General features: G+C 38.7%; 1 protein-coding gene, 2 non-coding genes and 1 pseudogene across 3 annotated transcripts; all 4 read right to left on the bottom strand.

The window, feature by feature from the left end:
* Positions 1–2,172: 2,172 nt before the first annotated feature.
* trnat-agu lies at positions 2,173–2,246 on the bottom strand. The gene has a single exon. It is a non-coding gene; the product is annotated as a tRNA-Thr (tRNA).
* Positions 2,247–3,208: 962 nt separating this feature from the next.
* On the bottom strand, positions 3,209–5,766 carry LOC120787823 (annotated as a pseudogene).
* Positions 5,767–16,100: 10,334 nt separating this feature from the next.
* On the bottom strand, positions 16,101–16,174 carry trnat-agu. Its single transcript has one exon. It is a non-coding gene; the product is annotated as a tRNA-Thr (tRNA).
* Positions 16,175–17,378: 1,204 nt separating this feature from the next.
* On the bottom strand, positions 17,379–18,815 carry LOC120787825 (lactoylglutathione lyase-like). The gene is made up of 5 exons (XM_040123372.1): positions 18,704–18,815; positions 18,355–18,495; positions 17,993–18,060; positions 17,774–17,863; positions 17,379–17,595 (listed from the first exon to the last, which is right to left on the bottom strand). The coding sequence occupies exons 1-5, from the start codon at positions 18,778–18,780 to the stop codon at positions 17,504–17,506; spliced, it is 468 nt and encodes a 155-aa protein (XP_039979306.1). The 5' UTR covers positions 18,781–18,815; the 3' UTR covers positions 17,379–17,503.
* Between the last annotated feature and the right edge of the window lie 4,060 nt (positions 18,816–22,875).

The raw sequence follows: 22,875 nt of genomic DNA on the forward strand, positions 1-22,875 counted from the left end.
TATTACCTGGTTTATTACCTTCTTCAGATTCCTTTTTTTTTTTTTTTTTGACCAGAAATTTGGCCACTGCCTTTCCTTTGAGCCCCTGATTGTTGCTGACTGGCATTTTGACTTAGCTAGTCAGTTCGCAGCACGTGTGCTCTTAAGCATCAGACCCAGTGGTTCCACCGCCATTTTCACAGTAACAGCGGGTGTGGGGAATCAAACGAGTTTTCAACACACATTTATATGTAAATGCATATAAATTGCATCGTAAACACTCATCTACAAGAACAAGGAGACATTCTGAAATAACAGTTACATGGACATACACCACAAGCATTCTGGTAAACATAATAATCATTTCATCCACCAAATATTCTAACACACCGTCACACAGGATCATGTTCAAGTAAATTTCAAATTTCAATCCATCCAATGGTGGTTGACGTGTTTCAGTCTTAACCAAAGTGGTGGACCGACCAGCTGACAGACCGGCATTGCCATATATATGCAGTTAGCACGGCTAAATAGTCCTACAGTAACATTTCAAACGTGCCAAGAGTCATTGTAGTTAAGGTCAAAAGCTCTTTAATTATTTTCATTAGAACACATTTGAATCCCTTAAATTGTGGAACACATTAAAAGCGTACACCGAAGCCAGACTTGAGAAAGGCACTCAGTAAATATACTTATCTTCCTTCTAATCCTGCTCACCAAAATCCCAGATGACTGATCTGGTATTCTCAGCTCCACTGGACCATTTCCATACACTATCTGACCCGTTATACACACCGGTCCAGCCTTCATACGTGGCAAGCTGGTTAATCTCCGACGGTGGCCAAGTCACTGTAGTGCTCTCTGCAGTAGTTAGGAGCAAGCAAACCAGGTCCTCCAATGGGAGACGTGGACAACCTTTGAAATGTTCGGGTCTGAAGTCGCCGCCCGTGGAGGAGCGAGAAGGACGAAGACCTGGTGGATGAGGAGAAGACTGGTGATGTTTCTCTCCATGTTTTTCCTCAGAAAGGCTTCAAAGTAGAGTTGGTTCAGGCATCACTGTGTACGTTACATTTATTGCAACGCAATGCAATAAATACAAACCGTGTCATTTATTTATCAATTGATCCATCCATCTATCCATTCACTCATTTAGGTCCACTCAGAGGGACTTCTGGCAACTGACGGCCACCGTCAGTCAAACCATATTAAAGATGACTGCAAAGTCAAATTTCACTGATATATGGGAGAAGTGCTACAACAGAGGAGCGGCAAGCCAGACAAATAGTCAGTTTGTCCCTTTTTCCTGGTAAGAAATAGCTGAGGATGAACTCTCTGTTGTAAGAGAAAGAATCATTCTTACTACATTTATGCATAAAGTAATGTTTCTTAGTATCATCTATTAAAATATTATTGCAAGCAAAAATGAAAAGCTGCTAAGGTTAACAGATGTACAGAAAAATAAACAGCTATGTGCCTGGAGTATATGTCCACCAGCCTGTCTCTACATACCATCATACAGCACAGTTAAGGATTTAACTCTCATGGGAATTTACATAATAAATAATAAAGCGCTTCTATGGTAAAACAGGGGAAGGAAACCCTGTCATCGCATCTTATTTCGGTCTGTTCACAAAAGTGATGGCACCAACAAAGGGAGATCAGCGCAGTGGACGCTCCTCATTCAAAGACAGGGCTGAAAGAGGGCTGTGCATTATGTGGCGGTATTATTCCTTCCCACATCACCTCATTTCCACCTCAACCGACCAATCAGAGCAGCGCGCATACACGACAGTCCGAGTCATTCACCGGGATATCCACCACGTACACAAACTCAATCTTCAAATGCGTTTATCCTCACAAGTCAACCGTGTTCAGTGATGCAAAGCAGAGCGAGACCAGGAAGTCCTCTTGTGTTCACAGTCCTCATCAACAGACAAATCCAAACAAAGTGGTGCCCCCTTTCACTAAGGCAGTCGTAGTCCTGATGATAAACCTCCAGTGCAAAGGCATGCAGCCGACATAGTTATTGGCTGAATTAACACTGGATATAAATTCTTGACCGCAGTTCACACTACCACGGTTAGCAACTTTTTGGCTGCGTCGTGTTTTGCATGTGGCTGTAGAAACTGGACCTGACATTAAAGTGATATTTTGGTTCCCACTGTCAAGACGTGTAACACAGAAATATTACACAGGCACCGCTGGGATTCGAACCCAGGATTTCCTGTTTACTAGACAGACGCTTTGACCAACTAAGCCACGGCACCTACACCCTGAGACCTTCTCTGAGTAATTCTTCAAGTAAAGCGTGTTAGCCTTTACAGAGAAGTACTTCAGTAACGTCTTAAGAAATATTCAGAAGGACTAAAACATGCTCTGTGGGATTTCACCTATGACCACAATAACTGGACCTTATGTTAAAGTGATTTTAGTGTTCCTGTTGTTAAGAAATGCAACAAAGCTGTAGCATAAAGGTACTATTGGGATTTGAACTCCCAATTCCTGTTTAAAAGGCAGGCACATAAACCATCTATGCCACAGTGTGTCCAAATGGAACAGCTCTAAGCGTCATGGTGAGTTTAACGTTGATTTAATCAGATACGTAGTTTCACCGATTAAAAAATGAGGAGTCCCTTTCGGTGCCTGCAACGCAGCTGAGATTGAAATATTACAATAGTAAAATGTATTATTTTATTGAAAATTGTAATTGTAATTATAATTCTAACCTTTGTTCATTTTTTATTTGGTTCAAATAAACAAAAACGCACGACTTTATCCTAAGATCTCAGCAAGTCAATTTATTTTTTGGGTCAGAAATTCATCAAAATTTGAGCTTACACAGAAGTGAAATTGTAAATATTTTCATTCATATTTAGTAGGAGAAATTGAGATTTGATAATGTTGAATTTTTAACTGATTTAATAATATAAATGAAAGTGGAAATATTTAATTTACTTGACTGCACAAAGTGGGATTTTTTTTTAATTTTTTTTGAAAAGTCTTTAATGTGGGAATGATTTCTTAAAGATTTGACTTTACAATTAATTCTTAAAAGGTTAAATACTGTAAATCGCATTTTTCCCCTTTATGACTAAACTGCACATCCGGAACCAAGTCTCCTCATCGTTGCTGCAATAATCATAATCCTGACTGATGTGGCCTTGATTGTTTTGGCAAGTATACCATTACTATTTCTTTGTCTCTCAGAACTAAAAGAAATAACAAATCCTTTTCTTTTGATTGGTGGCTTTCACATTTATTAAACAGTAATACCGCTTTATTTCAGCATGACTTTTTGAAAACACGTACAAACTGATGACAGACAAACTCGACAGCTGCACGAAGTAGTTGCCATTCATAGCGATAACTCTGGTATTTAATCTATTTGCCTATCAACTGTCCGATACTAGTCCAGCCCACGCAAAGGCACACCCATTGTCACTGTGCAACTGATCCCGCTCCATTTGCCCTCGGCTCTCTGGCGCAGGTTGCTAAATTCTTCGCTAAACCCAAACGTTCTTTTCTCCCAGTGAAGCCACAGCAGGTCCGGCCTCTACGCACTGCAGCAGACAAGTATGCACTTGTCAGTTTTTACGAAGTAATGGACACCATATTGTTAGGACTCAGGATCTCAATCCAGTAGCCATCAGGGTCCTGAATGAAGGCCAAGCCTTTCATTTTACCTGAGAATAAAAAAATAAGAAGGGAGGGGACAGAAAATTTATTGTACATATGATGTTAGATACATAAACATTATTAACTTCAGTTTCCACAAGTGTGCATCCTAATTATAAAGCTGTCAAGATTTATCCATTTAATCTGTCTATAAACCTTATATTCACTAAAATGACACATCTTACCATCATCTGGCTTCTTGACAAATGTGACTCCTTGCTCTTCAAACAATTTACAGGCTGCATAAACGTCAGGAACTGCAATTCCAATGTGTCCTGTGAAAAAGTCAGGTAGACTGTGACTGTTCCTCCGTGAGCCCACACACAAACATACAGACATGCACCTACATATTTCATTTTTCGGTCCTAACTGACTGGTTGTACAACAAGACAGCAATCTCACCAAAGCCACGTGGATCCGAGTTTCCATTGTGATAAGACTGGCTCGTCAGACTCAGAGCCCCAGTTACTGATTGACAAGAGGGACAGGAGCAGGGGTACAGGAGGTGAAAGCAGAAATGAAGAGAACAAGTTAGTTATTACCTGTGCAACCGATGAGGACTGAAGCGGTTTAGATGACTTCCAACACTAAGTGGAACTGACAAGGCTGGTTTCAAAATATTCCACCACCGTTTACTGTAACGCAACAGTGGAACGGACAAAGCAAAAACTAAAATATGAAACATCTGGATTTTTACCACAGAAGGTTATTCTCATCATTTCATGCGGCCATACAGCTCTCGTTCTAGGATGTAGACCCTTACTGTGTCAGTTCAATGGTGGCTCTTCTGGAAAATACCCAGGCGTCTTCTCCTTCACGTCTCTAGGAATCTCCTTCTTGTCCTCGTAGCCCAAGAAGAAGAGAGAGAAACGCATGGAGGGAAGTCAAACTTTGCAGGAGCCTGCAAGAATTTACAAACCGGAGAAAACCTAACTTAAGTCACAAAGTCCAGTTTATGAATAAGAAACTGTTTCAACATCAACATCAACACAATCACACACACAGTTGAAAAGTGTAAAATATTTGTTGTGTCAAATCTTATTGTGTTTCAATACCAATTAAGCCTGAATTAGAGTTCACTGAAGTGAAGCCCACGCTAATACTCACGTCATGCCGAGGATTCTGGTGTAGAAATCCAAGGATTTAACTGGATCTTTAACCCGCAGCATAGTCTGCTGCATCATAAAATCCTAAAACAGACATACAAGAGCAGAGCTTTACATATGCATAGGGCTGGGCGATAAGGACCAAAAATCATATCTCCACATTTCTAGGCTGAATGGCCATACATACGTATATCTCAGTATTTTCTATGAAGTTTGCTACATGTAAGACGTCGCAAGCACTTTTACGGAAACAGACCGAAATAAGATGCAATGACAGTTGTTTCCTTCCCTGTTTGAAAATATCCAGCTGCAAAACATTTAAATGAAAATTTATATAAAATAAATAGCCTATATTCAATAAAAATAGGGCCTATGCAGTGTTTCCCACAGGGTGAGAATTTACTTGTGGCGGTGGGTGGTGCAGGGTGTGACCGATGTGCACGCAGAGACTCGTGCAGTTTAGAGGGGGAAAGTGCAACCCGGGTTCTTTTCTGTAGCTACAATTTACAGATATCCCCTAAACGCCTCACATTCAGACACTAGACGCTAGCTAGGCAGCTGCCGCTGAGAAGCATCTAGTCCCAACGAGATGGTGAAATAAGGCCTTCTAATTTGACTGATTTTCTCAAGTTGAGAGAGTGATTTTATCTACCGGAGCAGGCCGCTCAAGTAGAGCCTATGTGTGGAAAACAGGGCTGTCAACGAAAATTCTGAATTCGATGATATAGTCAAATTGTAAAACAAACAAACAAAAAAACAAACAAAAAAGACCCACCAAACATTATATTGTGAAAATTAATATTTGATTTTGGAGAAAAAAGATGAAATGAAGGACAAGTTCAAACGAGAGAATAATTAAAAACAACCGTGTGGTAGTGATGGCAGAGAGTTCACAACCAGACTTGGTGAAATTGTGAAAACAGGGATTTGCAATTCATCAATATATGAAATCTGATGATAACATGAAATCATTACATGAGAGGGTTCACACGTCATGTTCCCCTCCCACCTCCTCTCCTCATCCTCCTCCTTTCTAATAGAAAAATGGAAAACAAGAAAGGTTGTAGTTAAAGACTTTAGAAATCATGTAAACAAAGTTATAATTCATCAATATATGAAATCTGCTGATAACAAGAAATCATTATCTTTAAAATGAGAGGGTTCACGTCATGTTTCCCTCCCACCTCCTCCTCCTCTCCTCCTCCTCATTAATAGATAAATGGAAAACATGCAGGTTGTAGTTAAAGACTTTAGAAATCAGGTAAACAAAGTTATTATTCATCAATATATGAAATCTGATGATAACATGAAATCATTACCTTTTACGTGAGAGGGTTCACACATCATGTTTCCCTCCCACCTCCTCTTCTTCCTCCTTTCTAATAGAAAAATGGAAAACAAGCAGGTTGTAGTGAAAGACTTTAGAAATCAGGTAAACAAAGTTATTATTCATCAATATATGAAATCTGATGATAAAATGAAATCATTATCTTTAAAATGAGAGGGTTCACACATCATGTTTCCCTCCCACCTCCTCCTCCTCTCCTCCTCCTCATTAATATAAAAATGGAAAACAAGCAGGTTGTAGTGAAAGACTTCAGAAATCAGGTAAACATAGTTACAATTTATCAATATATGAAATCTGATGATAACATGAAATCATTACCTTTTACGTGAGAGGGTTCACACGTCATGTTTCCCTCCCACCTCCTCCTCCTCTCCTCCTCCTCATTAATAGATAAATGGAAAACAAGCAGGTTGTAGTGAAAGACTTTAGAAATCAGGTAAACAAAGTTATTATTCATCAATATATGAAATCTGATGATAACATGAAATCATTACCTTTTACGTGAGAGGGTTCACACGTCATGTTTCCCTCCCACCTCCTCCTCCTCTCCTCCTCCTCTCCTCCTCCTCATTAATAGATAAATGGAAAACAAGCAGGTTGTAGTGAAAGACTTCAGAAATCAGGTAAACAAAGTTATTATTCATCAATATATGAAATCTGATGATAACATGAAATCATTACCTTTTACGTGAGAGGGTTCACACATCATGTTTCCCTTCCACCTCCTCTCCTCCTCCTCCTCCTCATTAATAGATAAATGGAAAACAAGCAGGTTGTAGTGAAAGACTTTAGAAATCAGGTAAACAAAGTTATTATTCATCAATATATGAAATCTGATGATAACATGAAATCATTACCTTTTACGTGAGAGGGTTCACACATCATGTTTCCCTCCCACCTCCTCCTCCTCTCCTCCTCCTCATTAATAGATAAATGGAAAACATGCAGGTTGTAGTGAAAGACTTTAGAAATCAGGTAAACAAAGTTATTATTCATCAATATATGAAATCTGATGATAACATGAAATCATTACCTTTTACGTGAGAGGGTTCACACATCATGTTTCCCTCCCACCTCCTCCTCCTCCTCCTCCTCCTCCTCCTCATTAATACAAAAATAGAAAATAAGCAGGTTGTATTTAAAGACTTTAAAAATCAGGTAAATAAAGTTACAATTCGTCAATATATGAAATCTGATGATAACATGAAATCCTTTCATTTTACGTGAACGGGTTCACACGTCATGTTTCCCTCCAAACCTCCTCTCCTCCTCCTCCTCCTCCCTCCTCCTCATTAATATAAAAATGGAAAACAAGCAGGTTGTAGTGAAAGACTTTAGAAATCAGGTAAAAAAAGTTATTATTCATCAATATATGAAATCTGATGACAAAATGAAATCATTATCTTTAAAATGAGAGGGTTCACACGTCATGTTTCCCTCCCACCTCCTCCTCCTCATTAATATAAAAATGGAAAACAAGCAGGTTGTAGTGAAAGACTTTAGAAATCAGGTAAACAAAGTTATTATTCATCAATATATGAAATCTGATGATAACATGAAATCATTACCTTTTACGTGAGAGGGTTCACACGTCATGTTTCCCTCCCACCTCCTCCTCCTCCTCCTCCTCTCCTCCTCCTCTCTAATAGATAAATGGAAAACAAGCAGGTTGTAGTGAAAGACTTTAGAAATCAGGTAAACAAAGTTATTATTCATCAATATATGAAATCTGATGATAACATGAAATCATTACCTTTTATGTGAGAGGGTTCACACGTCATGTTTCCCTCCCACCTCCTCCTCCTCATTAATATAAAAATGGAAAACAAGCAGGTTGTAGTGAAAGACTTTAGAAATCAGGTAAACAAAGTTATTATTCATCAATATATGAAATCTGATGATAACATGAAATCATTACCTTTTACGTGAGAGGGTTCACACGTCATGTTTCCCTCCCACCTCCTCCTCCTCTCCTCCTCCTCATTAATAGATAAATGGAAAACATGCAGGTTGTAGTGAAAGACTTTAGAAATCAGGTAAACAAAGTTATTATTCATCAATATATGAAATCTGATGATAACATGAAATCATTACCTTTTACGTGAGAGGGTTCACACATCATGTTTCCCTCCCTCCTCCTCCTCCTCTCCTCCTCCTCTATAACAAAAAATGGAAAACAAGCAGGTTGTAGTTAAAGACTTTAGAAAACAGGTATAAAAGTTATTATTCATCAATATATGAAATCTGATGATAACATGAAATCATTACCTTTTATGTGAGAGGGTTCACACATCATGTTTCCCTCCCACCTCCTCCTCCTCTCCTCCTCCTCATTAATATAAAAATGGAAAACAAGCAGGTTGTAGTGAAAGACTTCAGAAATCAGGTAAACAAAGTTATTATTCATCAATATATGAAATCTGATGATAACATGAAATCATTACCTTTTATGTGAGAGGGTTCACACATCATGTTTCCCTCCCACCTCCTCCTCCTCTCCTCCTCCTCTCTAATAGATAAATGGAAAACAAGCAGGTTGTAGTGAAAGACTTCAGAAATCAGGTAAAAAAGTTATTATTCATCAATATATGAAATCTGATGATAACATGAAATCATTATCTTTAAAATGAGAGGGTTCACACGTCATGTTTCCCTCCCACCTCCTCCTCCTCCTCCTCCTCCTCATTAATACAAAAATGGAAAACAAGCAGGTTGTAGTTAAAGACTTTAGAAATCAGGTAAAAAGTTATTATTCATCAATATATGAAATCTGATGACAAAATGAAATCATTATCTTTAAAATGAGAGGGTTCACACGTCATGTTTCCCTCCCACCTCCTCCTCCTCCTCCTCATTAATAGAAAATGGAAAACAAGCAGGTTGTAGTGAAAGACTTTAGAAATCAGGTAAACAAAGTTATTATTCATCAATATATGAAATCTGATGATAACATGAAATCATTACCTTTTACGTGAGAGGGTTCACACATCATGTTTCCCTCCTCCTCCTCCTCCTCCTCTCCTCCTCCTCATTAATAGATAAATGGAAAACAAGCAGGTTGTAGTGAAAGACTTTAGAAATCAGGTATAAAAGTTATTATTCATCAATATATGAAATCTGATGATAACATGAAATCATTACCTTTTACGTGAGAGGGTTCACACATCATGTTTCCCTCCCACCTCCTCCTCCTCTCCTCCTCCTCATTAATAGATAAATGGAAAACAAGCAGGTTGTAGTGAAAGACTTTAGAAATCAGGTAAACAAAGTTATTATTCATCAATATATGAAATCTGATGATAACATGAAATCATTACCTTTTACGTGAGAGGGTTCACATCATGTTTCCTCCTCCTCCTCCTCCTCTCCTCCTCCTCTCTAACAAAAATGGAAAACAAGCAGGTTGTAGTGAAAGACTTTAGAAATCAGGTAAACAAAGTTATTATTCATCAATATATGAAATCTGATGATAACATGAAATCATTACCTTTTATGTGAGAGGGTTCACACATCATGTTTCCCTCCCACCTCCTCCTCCTCTCCTCCTCCTCATTAATAGATAAATGGAAAACAAGCAGGTTGTAGTGAAAGACTTCAGAAATCAGGTAAAAAAAAGTTGTTATTCATCAATATATGAAATCTGATGATAACATGAAATCATTACCTTTTACGTGAGAGGGTTCACACGTCATGTTTCCCTCCCACCTCCTCCTCCTCTCCTCCTCCTCATTAATAGATAAATGGAAAACATGCAGGTTGTAGTGAAAGACTTTAGAAATCAGGTAAACATAGTTACAATTTATCAATATATGAAATCTGATGATAACATGAAATCATTACCTTTTACGTGAGAGGGTTCACACATCATGTTTCCCTCCCACCTCCTCCTCCTTAATAGATAAATGGAAAACATGCAGGTTGTAGTGAAAGACTTTAGAAATCAGGTAAACAAAGTTATTATTCATCAATATATGAAATCTGATGATAACATGAAATCATTACCTTTTATGTGAGAGGGTTCACACATCATGTTTCCCTCCCACCTCCTCCTCCTCATTAATATAAAAATGGAAAACAAGCAGGTTGTAGTGAAAGACTTCAGAAATCAGGTAAACAAAGTTATTATTTATCAATATATGAAATCTGATGATAACATGAAATCATTATCTTTTATGTGAGAGGGTTCACACATCATGTTTCCCTCCCACCTCCTCCTCCTCCTCTCCTCCTCATTAATATAAAAATGGAAAACAAGCAGGTTGTAGTGAAAGACTTTAGAAATCAGGTAAAAAAAGTTATTATTCATCAATATATGAAATCTGATGATAACATGAAATCATTACCCCTTACGTGAGAGGGTTCACACGTCGTGTTTCCCTCTCACCTCCTCCTCCTCCTCCTCCTCCTCATTAATACAAAAATTGAAAACAAGAAAATTGTAGTGAAATACTTCAGAAATCAGGTAAAAAAGCTATAATTCGTCAATATATGAAATCTGATGATAACATGAAATCATTATCTTTAAAATGAGAGGGTTCACACGTCATGTTTCCCTCCCACCTCCTCTCCCTCTCCTCCTCCTCATTAATATAAAAATGGAAAACAAGCAGGTTGTAGTGAAAGACTTCAGAAATCAGGTAAACATAGTTACAATTTATCAATATATGATATCTGATGATAACATGAAATCATTACCTTTTACGTGAGAGGGTTCAAACATCATGTTTCCCTCCCACCTCCTCCTCCTTTCCTCCTTCTTATTAATAGACAAATGGAAAACAAGCAGGTTGTAGTTAAAGACTTTACAAATCAGGTAAACAAAGTTATTATTCATCGTTTTTTGAAAATCTGATGATAACATGAAATCATTGTCTTTTACGTGAGAGGGTTCACACGTCTTATTTCCCTTCCACCTCCCCTTCTTTCTCTGTTGTATCTTTCATCTCACCCTTTTTTTCTCTTCTTTTCTTCCCCCTTCTCTTCACTTCACTTCTCTTCTTTAAACATTTCTTCGTTTTGGTCCCTCTCCTTTCTTTATTCATGTTCCTTCTGGTCTTTTCTTCTCTTTCACATACTTTCTCTTCCCTACTGTAATACTTCCTTTTCTATTACTGTTCAGTTTCTTTTCCTACCCAGTTTGGACCCCTGTAACAGGCTGCACCAGTTTTTAACTTTTTTAACTATGTTGCTAGTACTATCACAGCTCCTCTCGCTACAACCATTTGTGCTACTTTTCTACCAATTGGGGGCCGTGGGGTTTTGAATGAGAACCATCGTCCAGGTAGCGTTGCTCCATCTGAAGGTGGAAACAAACACAACCTTTAAACCTATGCTCCACATCACATAAACAAACCAGGAACTGATTTACCCTAATAACCTAATGGAAAAGTCATCACAGCATTGAATCAAAACCACCACGCTGCAGTAATACTTCCAATAAAACTCACAAAATAAAAGTCACGCATTATACTTAGCACAAAGTATATGAGTATTTAATTGTAATTGAAATGTAAATGTATTTGATTTCATTAAATACAAACAGGTAAGTGTTACTACTGAAAGAGGCCTTACATACAGTATGAAAGCCTCACATATCACTGGCCCTGTGAATATCTGAACTTTTAGCCCAAACAGCTGAGTTTAAGAAAACATTACATAACTCGAGCCATTCATGCACGTTAGGTTATTTCACTTTGTCCTGCTAAGAGTCTGGATGCTTTATATTATTAGTATATATTTGTTGCTCATTTCTTGCAGAGTTGTGTTGTATAAAATGTCTTCTCCTTTTTTCTGTGTGTCAAGTAATTAACACACAGAAAAGCTTGGGCAAGATAGTATCACTCCATCACACAAATGCTGAATGGCCGCAACCAATACCAATTATTATCAATACATTTTATTATCCAGAAATTTGAAGGATAGGAAACATTATATTTATTCGTTTTTGTCAGCCTGCCTGTTTGTTTAACAGTTTGGTGACTTCTGAGGGGACAATCCGTGTAAAACAAACCAAGAAAGCAGCTTTTGGTTTCTTATGCAAGCTTCAGTCAAAACAGTCAAACGTCAGTCCCATTTGACTCATTTACACTGATAACTGAAAATATTGCCAACCCTGACATTTGCAGAGGAGAATGCTGAAGATTCTCAAGTCTCAATATCAAAATACATTGAAAACAACATGGCTTTGAAACGTGTCAAAATCTGCCATCTTCCATGAAAAAAAACCCTCTTGTAGGTGACAGCAGGTCTTTAGTAGATGTCCAGATGCAAACTGTCTCCTTTTCAACGAAATCGTCGAGTGAAAGTAGGAAAACCGTCTTTTTCCGACCGTTGGAAGGTTGTTTCTGTTGCAATGAAGCACCTAGCAACAGCAAACATGGCGAACGTGGAACCTTCATGTCCGTTCTAATAACGTGTCTGTTCTGACAGTCACAATGAGAAGGACAGAGCTCAACATTTAACCATTGAGGCCTTTACCGTGTAGTTGTCAAAGACATGTAGCGGAGTAAAAAGTACATTTCTACTGAATTTTAGTGGAGTAGAAGCCTAAATAGCCCAAAATAGAAACGCTGATTTAGAAAAGTACGTCTCAAGTTGGGACCTAAGTACAGTACTTGAGTAAATGTAGAGTATGTAGTTACTTCCTACAACTTCCTGCCAGTCGCTGAAGAAAGAATCCGAAATGAATCTTCATAAAAATACAGGTTTAGTTTCATGTTTGGGCCGTGTGGTGTGGTGTGGTATGGCACGGTACTCCCACGGGCCCAGGTCGGGAACGGAGCAGGTCGACGCCCCCAGCGGGTTCTTGCCTGTGAATAGACGCTCTAGTGCAGCCTGAGTAATACAGCGGGACCCGGTCGTTATACTGATCCGCTGACAACTGGGACAAGACACACACGGTCAAACATCATGTCTTCATACGATACAACAGCTCCGTCGTTGTTTCTGTATTTGGACGGAGACCCTTCAGAAACCAGTGCTGTTTGTTGGCCCTACAGCGCCTCCACCTGGACTAGAGGAGCAATGACCATCCATCACACCAGTCGGTGCAATACACACACACTGGAGGTGATTGACTGAACTCGATGGAGAGAGAAAAACTAATCCACTGCCTACACCCTTCCCCAAGCCTCTCTCTCTCACGTTTATCTTGTTGTAAGGTTGTTCTTGTTAGCGTGTGTGTGTGTGTGTAATACCAGCACTTTAAATGGACATTTCCATGTGTGTGCTACCTTCAGATTGTAAAAGCTGTGATGCAGATGACCCTGAAGATGCTTCAGAGCCACTCAACAGATAAACAATGGTTCTGCTGTCTCACAAGGCAGGGCTTTTAGAATTGTAACCAGTGGTTTCATTGTTGGTTACAAATCCTTAATATGCCTTAGCGATCAAGTAATGAAATGGCGTGTGCGGATCTCTTTCTTTCAACATTTCTTAGCCACGTCACTGCTGAAACAGAGCCGCAGAGCATCCGTAACCACAGACTAGATAGGCTTTTTTCATAGTACACATTTGGACGTGTGAACAATAAAATGAAGGATGGCTCACTGTCACGCTGTCATGGCTTACTGAGACGTTTGAATACAACGCAGCCATGTTACTAGTTGCTCCTGTGCTTTTCCAACTCTGAGAAGTCAGAATGTCTGCTGTGAAAAAGACCTCTGGCTTATTAGAAGGTGTAATTGAATAAGTCATGCATGTGCACAACAAAAAAACATTTCACATCTATCATTAGCTTCATACAGCTGTATGCTAAAGCTTGGTCCCTCAACGAAAAAGTCCATGTTTATTGGATTTTTGAAATGATTTTTGATTTTTACTGTCCTGTCCCCTTTTCTCTCTTTATTACCTGGTTTATTACCTTCTTCAGATTCCTTTTTTTTTTTTTTTTTTGACCAGAAATTTGGCCACTGCCTTTCCCTTTGAGCCCCTGATTGTTGCTGACTGGCATTTTGACTTAGCTAGTCAGTTCGCAGCACGTGTGTGCTCTGCGCATCAGACCCAGTGGTTCCACCACGCCATTTTCACAGTAACAGCGGGGTGTGGGGAATCAAACGAGTTTTCAACACACATTTATATGTAAATGCATATAAATTGCATCGTAAACACTCATCTACAAGAACAAGGAGACATTCTGAAATAACAGTTACATGGACATACACCACAAGCATTCTGGTAAACATAATAATCATTTCATCCACCAAATATTCTAACACACCGTCACACAGGATCATGTTCAAGTAAATTTCCAAATTTCAATCCATCCAATGGTGGTTGACGTGTTTCAGTCTTAACCAAAGTGGTGGACCGACCAGCTGACAGACCGGCATTGCCATATATATGCAGTTAGCACGGCTAAATAGTCCTACAGTAACATTTCAAACGTGCCAAGAGTCATTGTAGTTAAGGTCAAAAGCTCTTTAATTATTTTCATTAGAACACATTTGAATCCCTTAAATTGTGGAACACATTAAAAGCGTACACCGAAGCCAGACTTGAGAAAGGCACTCAGTAAATATACTTATCTTCCTTCTAATCCTGCTCACCAAAATCCCAGATGACTGATCTGGTATTCTCAGCTCCACTGGACCATTTCCATACACTATCTGACCCGTTATACACACCGGTCCAGCCTTCATACGTGGCAAGCTGGTTAATCTCCTGTGCATTTCCGACGGTGGCCAAGTCACTGTAGTGCTCTCTGCAGTAGTTAGGAGCAAGCAAACCAGGTCCTCCAATGGGAGACGTGGACAACCTTTGAAATGTTCGGGTCTGAAGTCGCCGCACGTGGAGGAGCGAGAAGGACGAAGACCTGGTGGATGAGGAGAAGACTGGTGATGTTTCTCTCCATGTTTTTCCTCAGAAAGGCTTCAAAGTAGAGTTGGTTCAGGCATCACTGTGTACGTTACATTTATTGCAACGCAATGCAATAAATACAAACCGTGTCATTTATTTATCAATTGATCCATCCATCTATCCATTCACTCATTTAGGTCCACTCAGAGGGACTTCTGGCAACTGACGGCCACCGTCAGTCAAACCATATTAAAGATGACTGCAAAGTCAAATTTCACTGATATATGGGAGAAGTGCTACAACAGAGGAGCGGCAAGCCAGACAAATAGTCAGTTTGTCCCCTTTTCCTGGTAAGAAATAGCTGAGGATGAACTCTCTGTTGTAAGAGAAAGAATCATTCTTACTACATTTATGCATAAAGTAATGTTTCTTAGTATCATCTATTAAAATATTATTGCAAGCAAAAATGAAAAGCTGCTAAGGTTAACAGATGTACAGAAAAATAAACAGCTATGTGCCTGGAGTATATGTCCACCAGCCTGTCTCTACATACCATCATACAGCACAGTTAAGGATTTAACTCTCATGGGAATTTACATAATAAATAATAAAGCGCTTCTATGGTAAAACTCATCAAAATTGATGGCACCAACAAAGGGAGATCAGCGCAGTGGACGCTCCTCATTCAAAGACAGGGCTGAAAGAGGGCTGAGCATTATGTGGCGGTATTATTCCTTCTACATCACCTCATTTCCACCTCAACCGACCAATCAGAGCAGCGCGCATACACGACAGTCCGAGTCATTCACCGGGATATCCACCACGTACACAAACTCAATCTTCAAATGCGTTTATCCTCACAAGTCAACCGTGTTCAGTGATGCAAAGCAGAGCGAGACCAGGAAGTCCTCTTGTGTTCACAGTCCTCATCAACAGACAAATCCAAACAAAGTGGTGCCCCCTTTCACTAAGGCAGTCGTAGTCCTGATGATAAACCTCCAGTGCAAAGGCATGCAGCCGACATAGTTATTGGCTGAATTAACACTGGATATAAATTCTTGACCGCAGTTCACACTACCACGGTTAGCAACTTTTTGGCTGCGTCGTGTTTTGCATGTGGCTGTAGAAACTGGACCTGACATTAAAGTGATATTTTGGTTCCCACTGTCAAGACGTGTAACACAGAAATATTACACAGGCACCGCTGGGATTCGAACCCAGGATTTCCTGTTTACTAGACAGACGCTTTGACCAACTAAGCCACGGCACCTACAGCCTGAGACCTTCTCTGAGTAATTCTTCAAGTAAAGCGTGTTAGCCTTTACAGAGAAGTACTTCAGTAACGTCTTAAGAAATATTCAGAAGGACTAAAACATGCTCTGTGGGATTTCACCTATGACCACAATAACTGCACCTTATGTTAAAGTGATTTTAGTGTTCCTGTTGTTAAGAAATGCAACAAAGCTGTAGCATAAAGGTACTATTGGGATTTGAACTCCCAATTCCTGTTTACAAGGCAGGCACATAAACCATCTATGCCACAGTGTGTCTACATGGAGCTGCTCTAAGCGTCATGGTGAGTTTAACGTTGATTTAATCAGATACGTCGTTTCACCGATTAAAAGGCCTAAATGAGGAGTCCCTTTCGGTGCCTGCAACGCAGCTGAGATTGAAATATTACAATAGTAAAATGTATTATTTTATTGAAAATTGTAATCGTAATTATAATTCTAACCTTTGTTCATTTTTTATTTGGTTCAAATTTTACAGAAACGCACGACTTTATCCTTAGATCTCAGCAAGTCAATTTATTTTTTGTTCAGAAATTCATCAAAATTTGAGCTTACACAGAAGTGATATTGTAAATATTTTCATTCATATTTAGTAGGAGAAATTGAGATTTGATAATGTTGAATTTTTAACTGATTTAATAATATAAATGAAAGTGGAAATATTTAATTTACTTGACTGCACAAAGTGGGATTTTTTTTTAATTTTTTTTGAAAAGTCTTTAATGTGGGAATGATTTCTTAAAGATTTGACTTTACAATTAATTCTTAAAAGGTTAAATACTGTAAATCGCATTTTTCCCCTTTATGACTAAACTGCACATCCGGAACCAAGTCTCCTCATCGTTGCTGCAATAATCATAATCCTGACTGATGTGGCCTTGATTGTTTTGGCAAGTATACCATTACTATTTCTTTGTCTCTCAGAACTAAAAGAAATAACAAATCCTTTTCTTTTGATTGGTGGCTTTCACATTTATTAAACAGTAATACCGCTTTATTTCAGCATGACTTTTTGAAAACACGTACAAACTGATGACAGACAAACTCGACAGCTGCACGAAGTAGTTGCCATTCATAGCGATAACTCTGGTATTTAATCTATTTGCCTATCAACTGTCCGATACTAGTCCAGCCCACGCAAAGGCACACCCATTGTCACTGTGCAACTGATCGCTCCCATTTGCCCTCGGCTCTCTGGCGCAGGTTGCTAAATTCTTCGCTAAACCCAAACGTTCTTTTCTCCCAGTGAAGCCACAGCAGGTCCGGCCTCTACGCACTGCAGCAGACAAGTATGCACTTGTCAGTTTTTACGAAGTAATGGACACCATATTGTTAGGACTCAGGATCTCAATCCAGTAGCCATCAGGGTCCTGAATGAAGGCCAAGCCTTTCATTTTACCTGAGAATAAAAAATAAGAGAAGGGAGGGGACAGAAAATTTATTGTACATATGATGTTAGATACATAAACATTATTAACTTCAGTTTCCACAAGTGTGCATCCTAATTATAAAGCTGTCAAGATTTATCCATTTAATCTGTCTATAAACCTTATATTCACTAAAATGACACATCTTACCATCATCTGGCTTCTTGACAAATGTGACTCCTTGCTCTTCAAACAATTTACAGGCTGCATAAACGTCAGGAACTGCAATTCCAATGTGTCCTGTGAAAAAGTCAGGTAGACTGTGACTGTTCCCTCCGTGAGCCCACACACAAACATACAGACATGCACCTACATATTTCATTTTTTCGGTCCTAACTGACTGGTTGTACAACAAGACAGCAATCTCACCAAAGCCACGTGGATCCGAGTTTCCATTGTGATAAGACTGGCTCTCGTCAGACTCAGAGCCCCAGTTACTGATTGACAAGAGGGACAGGAGCAGGGGTACAGGAGGTGAAAGCAGAAATGAAGAGAACAAGGTAGTTATTACCTGTGCAACCGATGAGGACTGAAGCGGTTTAGATGACTTCCAACACTAAGTGGAACTGACAAGGCTGGTTTCAAAATATTCCACCACTGTGTACTGTAACGCAACAGTGGAACGGACAAAGCAAAAACTAAAATATGAAACATCTGGATTTTTACCACAGAAGGTTATTCTCATCATTTCATGCGCCATACAGCTCTCGTTCTAGGATGTAGACCCTTACTGTGTCAGTTCAATGGTGGCTCTTCTGGAAAATACCCAGGCCGTCTTCTCCTTCACGTCTCTAGGAATCTCCTTCTTGTCCTCGTAGCCCAAGAAGAAGAGAGAGAAACGCATGGAGGGGAAGTCAAACTTTTGCAGGAGCCTGCAAGAATTTACAAACCGGAGAGAAAACCTAACTTAAGTCACAAAGTCCAGTTTATGAATAAGAAACTGTTTCAACATCAACATCAACACAATCACACACACAGTTGAAAAGTGTAAAATATTTGTTGTGTCAAATCTTATTGTGTTTCAATACCAATTAAGCCTGAATTAGAGTTCACTGAAGTGAAGCCCACGCTAATACTCACGTCATGCCGAGGATTCTGGTGTAGAAATCCAAGGATTTCACTGGATCTTTAACCCGCAGCATAGTCTGCTGCATCATAAAATCCTAAAACAGACATACAAGAGCAGAGCTTTACATATGCATAGGGCTGGGCGATAAGGACCAAAAATCATATCTCCACATTTCTAGGCTGAATGGCCATACATACGTATATCTCAGTATTTTCTATGAAGTTTGCTACATGTAAGACGTCGCAAGCACTTTTACGGAAACAGACCGAAATAAGATGCAATGACAGTTGTTTCCTTCCCTGTTTGAAAATATCCAGCTGCAAAACATTTAAATGAAAATTTATATAAAATAAATAGCCTATATTCAATAAAAATAGGGCCTATGCAGTGTTTCCCACAGGGTGAGAATTTACTTGTGGCGGTGGGTGGTGCAGGGTGTGACCGATGTGCACGCAGAGACTCGTGCAGTTTAGAGGGGGAAAGTGCAACCCAGGTTCTTTTCTGTAGCTACAATTTACAGATATCCCCTAAACGCCTCACATTCAGACACTAGACGCTAGCTAGGCAGCTGCCGCTGAGAAGCATCTAGTCCCAACGAGATGGTGAAATAAGGCCTTCTAATTTGACTGATTTTCTCAAGTTGAGAGAGTGATTTTATCTACCGGAGCAGGCCGCTCAAGTAGAGCCTATGTGTGGAAAACAGGGCTGTCAACGAAAATTCTGAATTCGATGATATAGTCAAATTGTAAAACAAACAAACACAAAAACAAACAAAAAAAAAAGACCCACCAAACATTATATTGTGAAAATTAATATTTGATTTTGGAGAAAAAAGATGAAATGAAGGACAAGTTCAAACGAGAGAATAATTAAAAACAACCGTGTGGTAGTGATGGCAGAGAGTTCACAACCAGACTTGGTGAAATTGTGAAAACAGGGATTTGCAATTCATCAATATATGAAATCTGATGATAACATGAAATCATTACATGAGAGGGTTCACACGTCATGTTCCCCTCCCACCTCCTCTCCTCATCCTCCTCCTTTCTAATAGAAAAATGGAAAACAAGAAAGGTTGTAGTTAAAGACTTTAGAAATCATGTAAACAAAGTTATAATTCATCAATATATGAAATCTGCTGATAACAAGAAATCATTATCTTTAAAATGAGAGGGTTCACACGTCATGTTTCCCTCCCACCTCCTCTCCTCCTCATTAATAGATAAATGGAAAACATGCATGTTGTAGTTAAAGACTTTAGGAATCAGGTTAAAAAAAGTTGTTATTCATCAATATATGAAATCTGAAGATAACATGAAATCATTACCTTTTATGTGAGAGGGTTCACACATCATGTTTCCCTCCCACCTCCTCCTCCTCCTCATTAATAGATAAATGGAAAACAAGCAGGTTGTAGTGAAAGACTTCAGAAATCAGGTAAACATAGTTACAATTTATCAATATATGAAATCTGATGATAAAATGAGATCATTATCTTTAAAATGAGAGGGTTCACACGTCATGTTTCCCTCCCACCTCCTCCTCCTCTCCTCATCCTCATTAATAGATAAATGGAAAACATGCAGGTTGTACTGAAAGACTTTAGAAATCAGGTAAACATAGTTGTTATTCATCAATATATGAAATCTGATGATAACATGAAATCATTACCTTTTACGTGAGAGGGTTCACACATCATGTTTCCCTCCCACCTCCTCCTCCTCCTCCTCTCCTCCTCCTCTCTAATAGATAAATGGAAAACAAGCAGGTTGTAGTGAAAGACTTTAGAAATCAGGTAAACAAAGTTATTATTCATCAATATATGAAATCTGATGATAACATGAAATCATTACCTTTTACGTGAGGGTTCACACATCATGTTTCCCTCCCACCTCCTCCTCCTCCTATCCTCCTCCTCATTAATATAAAAATGGAAAACAAGCAGGTTGTAGTGAAAGACTTTAGAAATCAGGTAAACAAAGTTATTATTCATCAATATATGAAATCTGATGATAACATGAAATCATTACCTTTTACGTGAGAGGGTTCACACATCATGTTTCCCTCCCACCTCCTCCTCCTCTCCTCCTCCTCATTAATATAAAAATGGAAAACAAGCAGGTTGTAGTGAAAGACTTTAGAAATCAGGTAAACAAAGTTATTATTCATCAATATATGAAATCTGATGATAAAATGAAATCATTATCTTTAAAATGAGAGGGTTCACATCATGTTTCCCTCCCACCTCCTCCTCCTCTCCTCCTCCTCCTCCTCCTCATTAATATAAAATGGAAAACAAGCAGGTTGTAGTGAAAGACTTTAGAAATCAGGTAAACAAAGTTACAATTCATCAATATATGAAATCTGATGATAACATGAAATCATTACCTTTTACGTGAGAGGGTTCACACATCATGTTTCCCTCCCACCTCCTCCTCCTCTCCCCCTCCTCTCCTCCTCCTCATTAATATAAAAATGGAAAACAAGCAGGTTGTAGTGAAACACTTCAGAAATCAGGTAAACAAAGTTATTATTCATCAATATATGAAATCTGATGATAACATGAAATCATTACCTTTTACGTGAGAGGGTTCACACATCATGTTTCCCTCCCACCTCCTCCTCCTCTCCCTCCTCTCCTCCTCCTCATTAATATAAAAATGGAAAACAAGCAGGTTGTAGTGAAAGACTTTAGAAATCAGGTAAACAAAGTTATTATTCATCAATATATGAAATCTGATGATAACATGAAATCATTACCTTTTATGTGAGAGGGTTCACATGTCATGTTTCCCTCCCACCTCCTCCTCCTCCTCTCCTCCTCCTCCTCATTAATAAATAAATGGAAAACAAGCAGGTTGTAGTGAAAGACTTCAGAAATCAGGTAAACAAAGTTATTATTCATCAATATATGAAATCTGATGATAACATGAAATCATTATCTTTAAAATGAGAGGGTTCACACGTCATGTTTCCCTCCCACCTCCTCCTCCTCCTCCTCATTAATAGATAAATGGAAAACAAGCAGGTTGTAGTGAAAGACTTCAGAAATCAGGTAAACATAGTTACAATTTATCAATATATGAAATCTGATGATAACATGAAATCATTACCTTTTACGTGAGAGGGTTCACACGTCATGTTTCCCTCCCACCTCCTCCTCCTCCTCCAATATAAAAATGGAAAACAAGCAGGTTGTAGTGAAAGACTTCAGAAATCAGGTAAACAAAGTTATTATTCATCAATATATGAAATCTGATGATAACATGAAATCATTATTTTTACGTGAGAGGTTCACACGTCATGTTCCTCCACCTCCACCTCCTCCTCCTCCTCCTCTCTTATAGATAAATGGAAAACAAGCAGGTTGTAGTTAAAGACTTCAGAAATCAGGTAAAAAAAAGTTATTATTTATCAATATATGAAATCTGATGATAAAATGAAATCATTATCTTTAAAATGAGAGGGTTCACACGTCATGTTTCCCTCCCACCTCCTCCTCCTCTCCTCCTCCTTTCTAATAGAAAAATGGAAAACAAGGAGGTTGCAGGGAAAGACTTTAGAAATCAGGTAAAAAAAGTTATTCTTCATCAATATACGAAATCTGATGATAACATGAAATCATTACCTTTTACGTGGGAGGGTTCACACGTCATGTTTCCCTCCCACCTCCTCCTCTCCTCATTAATAGATAAATGGAAAACATGCAGGTTGTAGTTAAAGACTTTAGAAATCAGGTAAATCAAGTTATTATTCATCAATATATGAAATCTGATGATAACATGAAATCATTACCTTTACGTGAGAGGGTTCACACGTCATGTTTCCTCCCACCTCCTCCTCCTCTCCTCCTCCTCATTAATAGATAAATGGAAAACAAGCAGGTTGTAGTTAAAGACTTTAGAAAACAGGAAAAAAAGTTATTATTCATCAATATATGAAATCTGATGATAACATGAAATCATTACCTTTTACGTGAGAGGGTTCAAACATCATGTTTCCCTCCCACCTCCTCCTCCTCTCCTCCTCCTCATTAATAGATAAATGGAAAACATGCAGGTTGTAGTGAAAGACTTTAGAAATCAGGTAAACAAAGTTATTATTCATCAATATATGAAATCTGATGATAACATGAAATCATTACCTTTTACGTGAGAGGGTTCACACATCATTTTCCTCCCAC

Source organism: Xiphias gladius, unplaced genomic scaffold (genome assembly GCF_016859285.1).
Source record: "Xiphias gladius isolate SHS-SW01 ecotype Sanya breed wild unplaced genomic scaffold, ASM1685928v1 HiC_scaffold_678, whole genome shotgun sequence".
NCBI lineage: Eukaryota > Metazoa > Chordata > Actinopteri > Istiophoriformes > Xiphiidae > Xiphias > Xiphias gladius.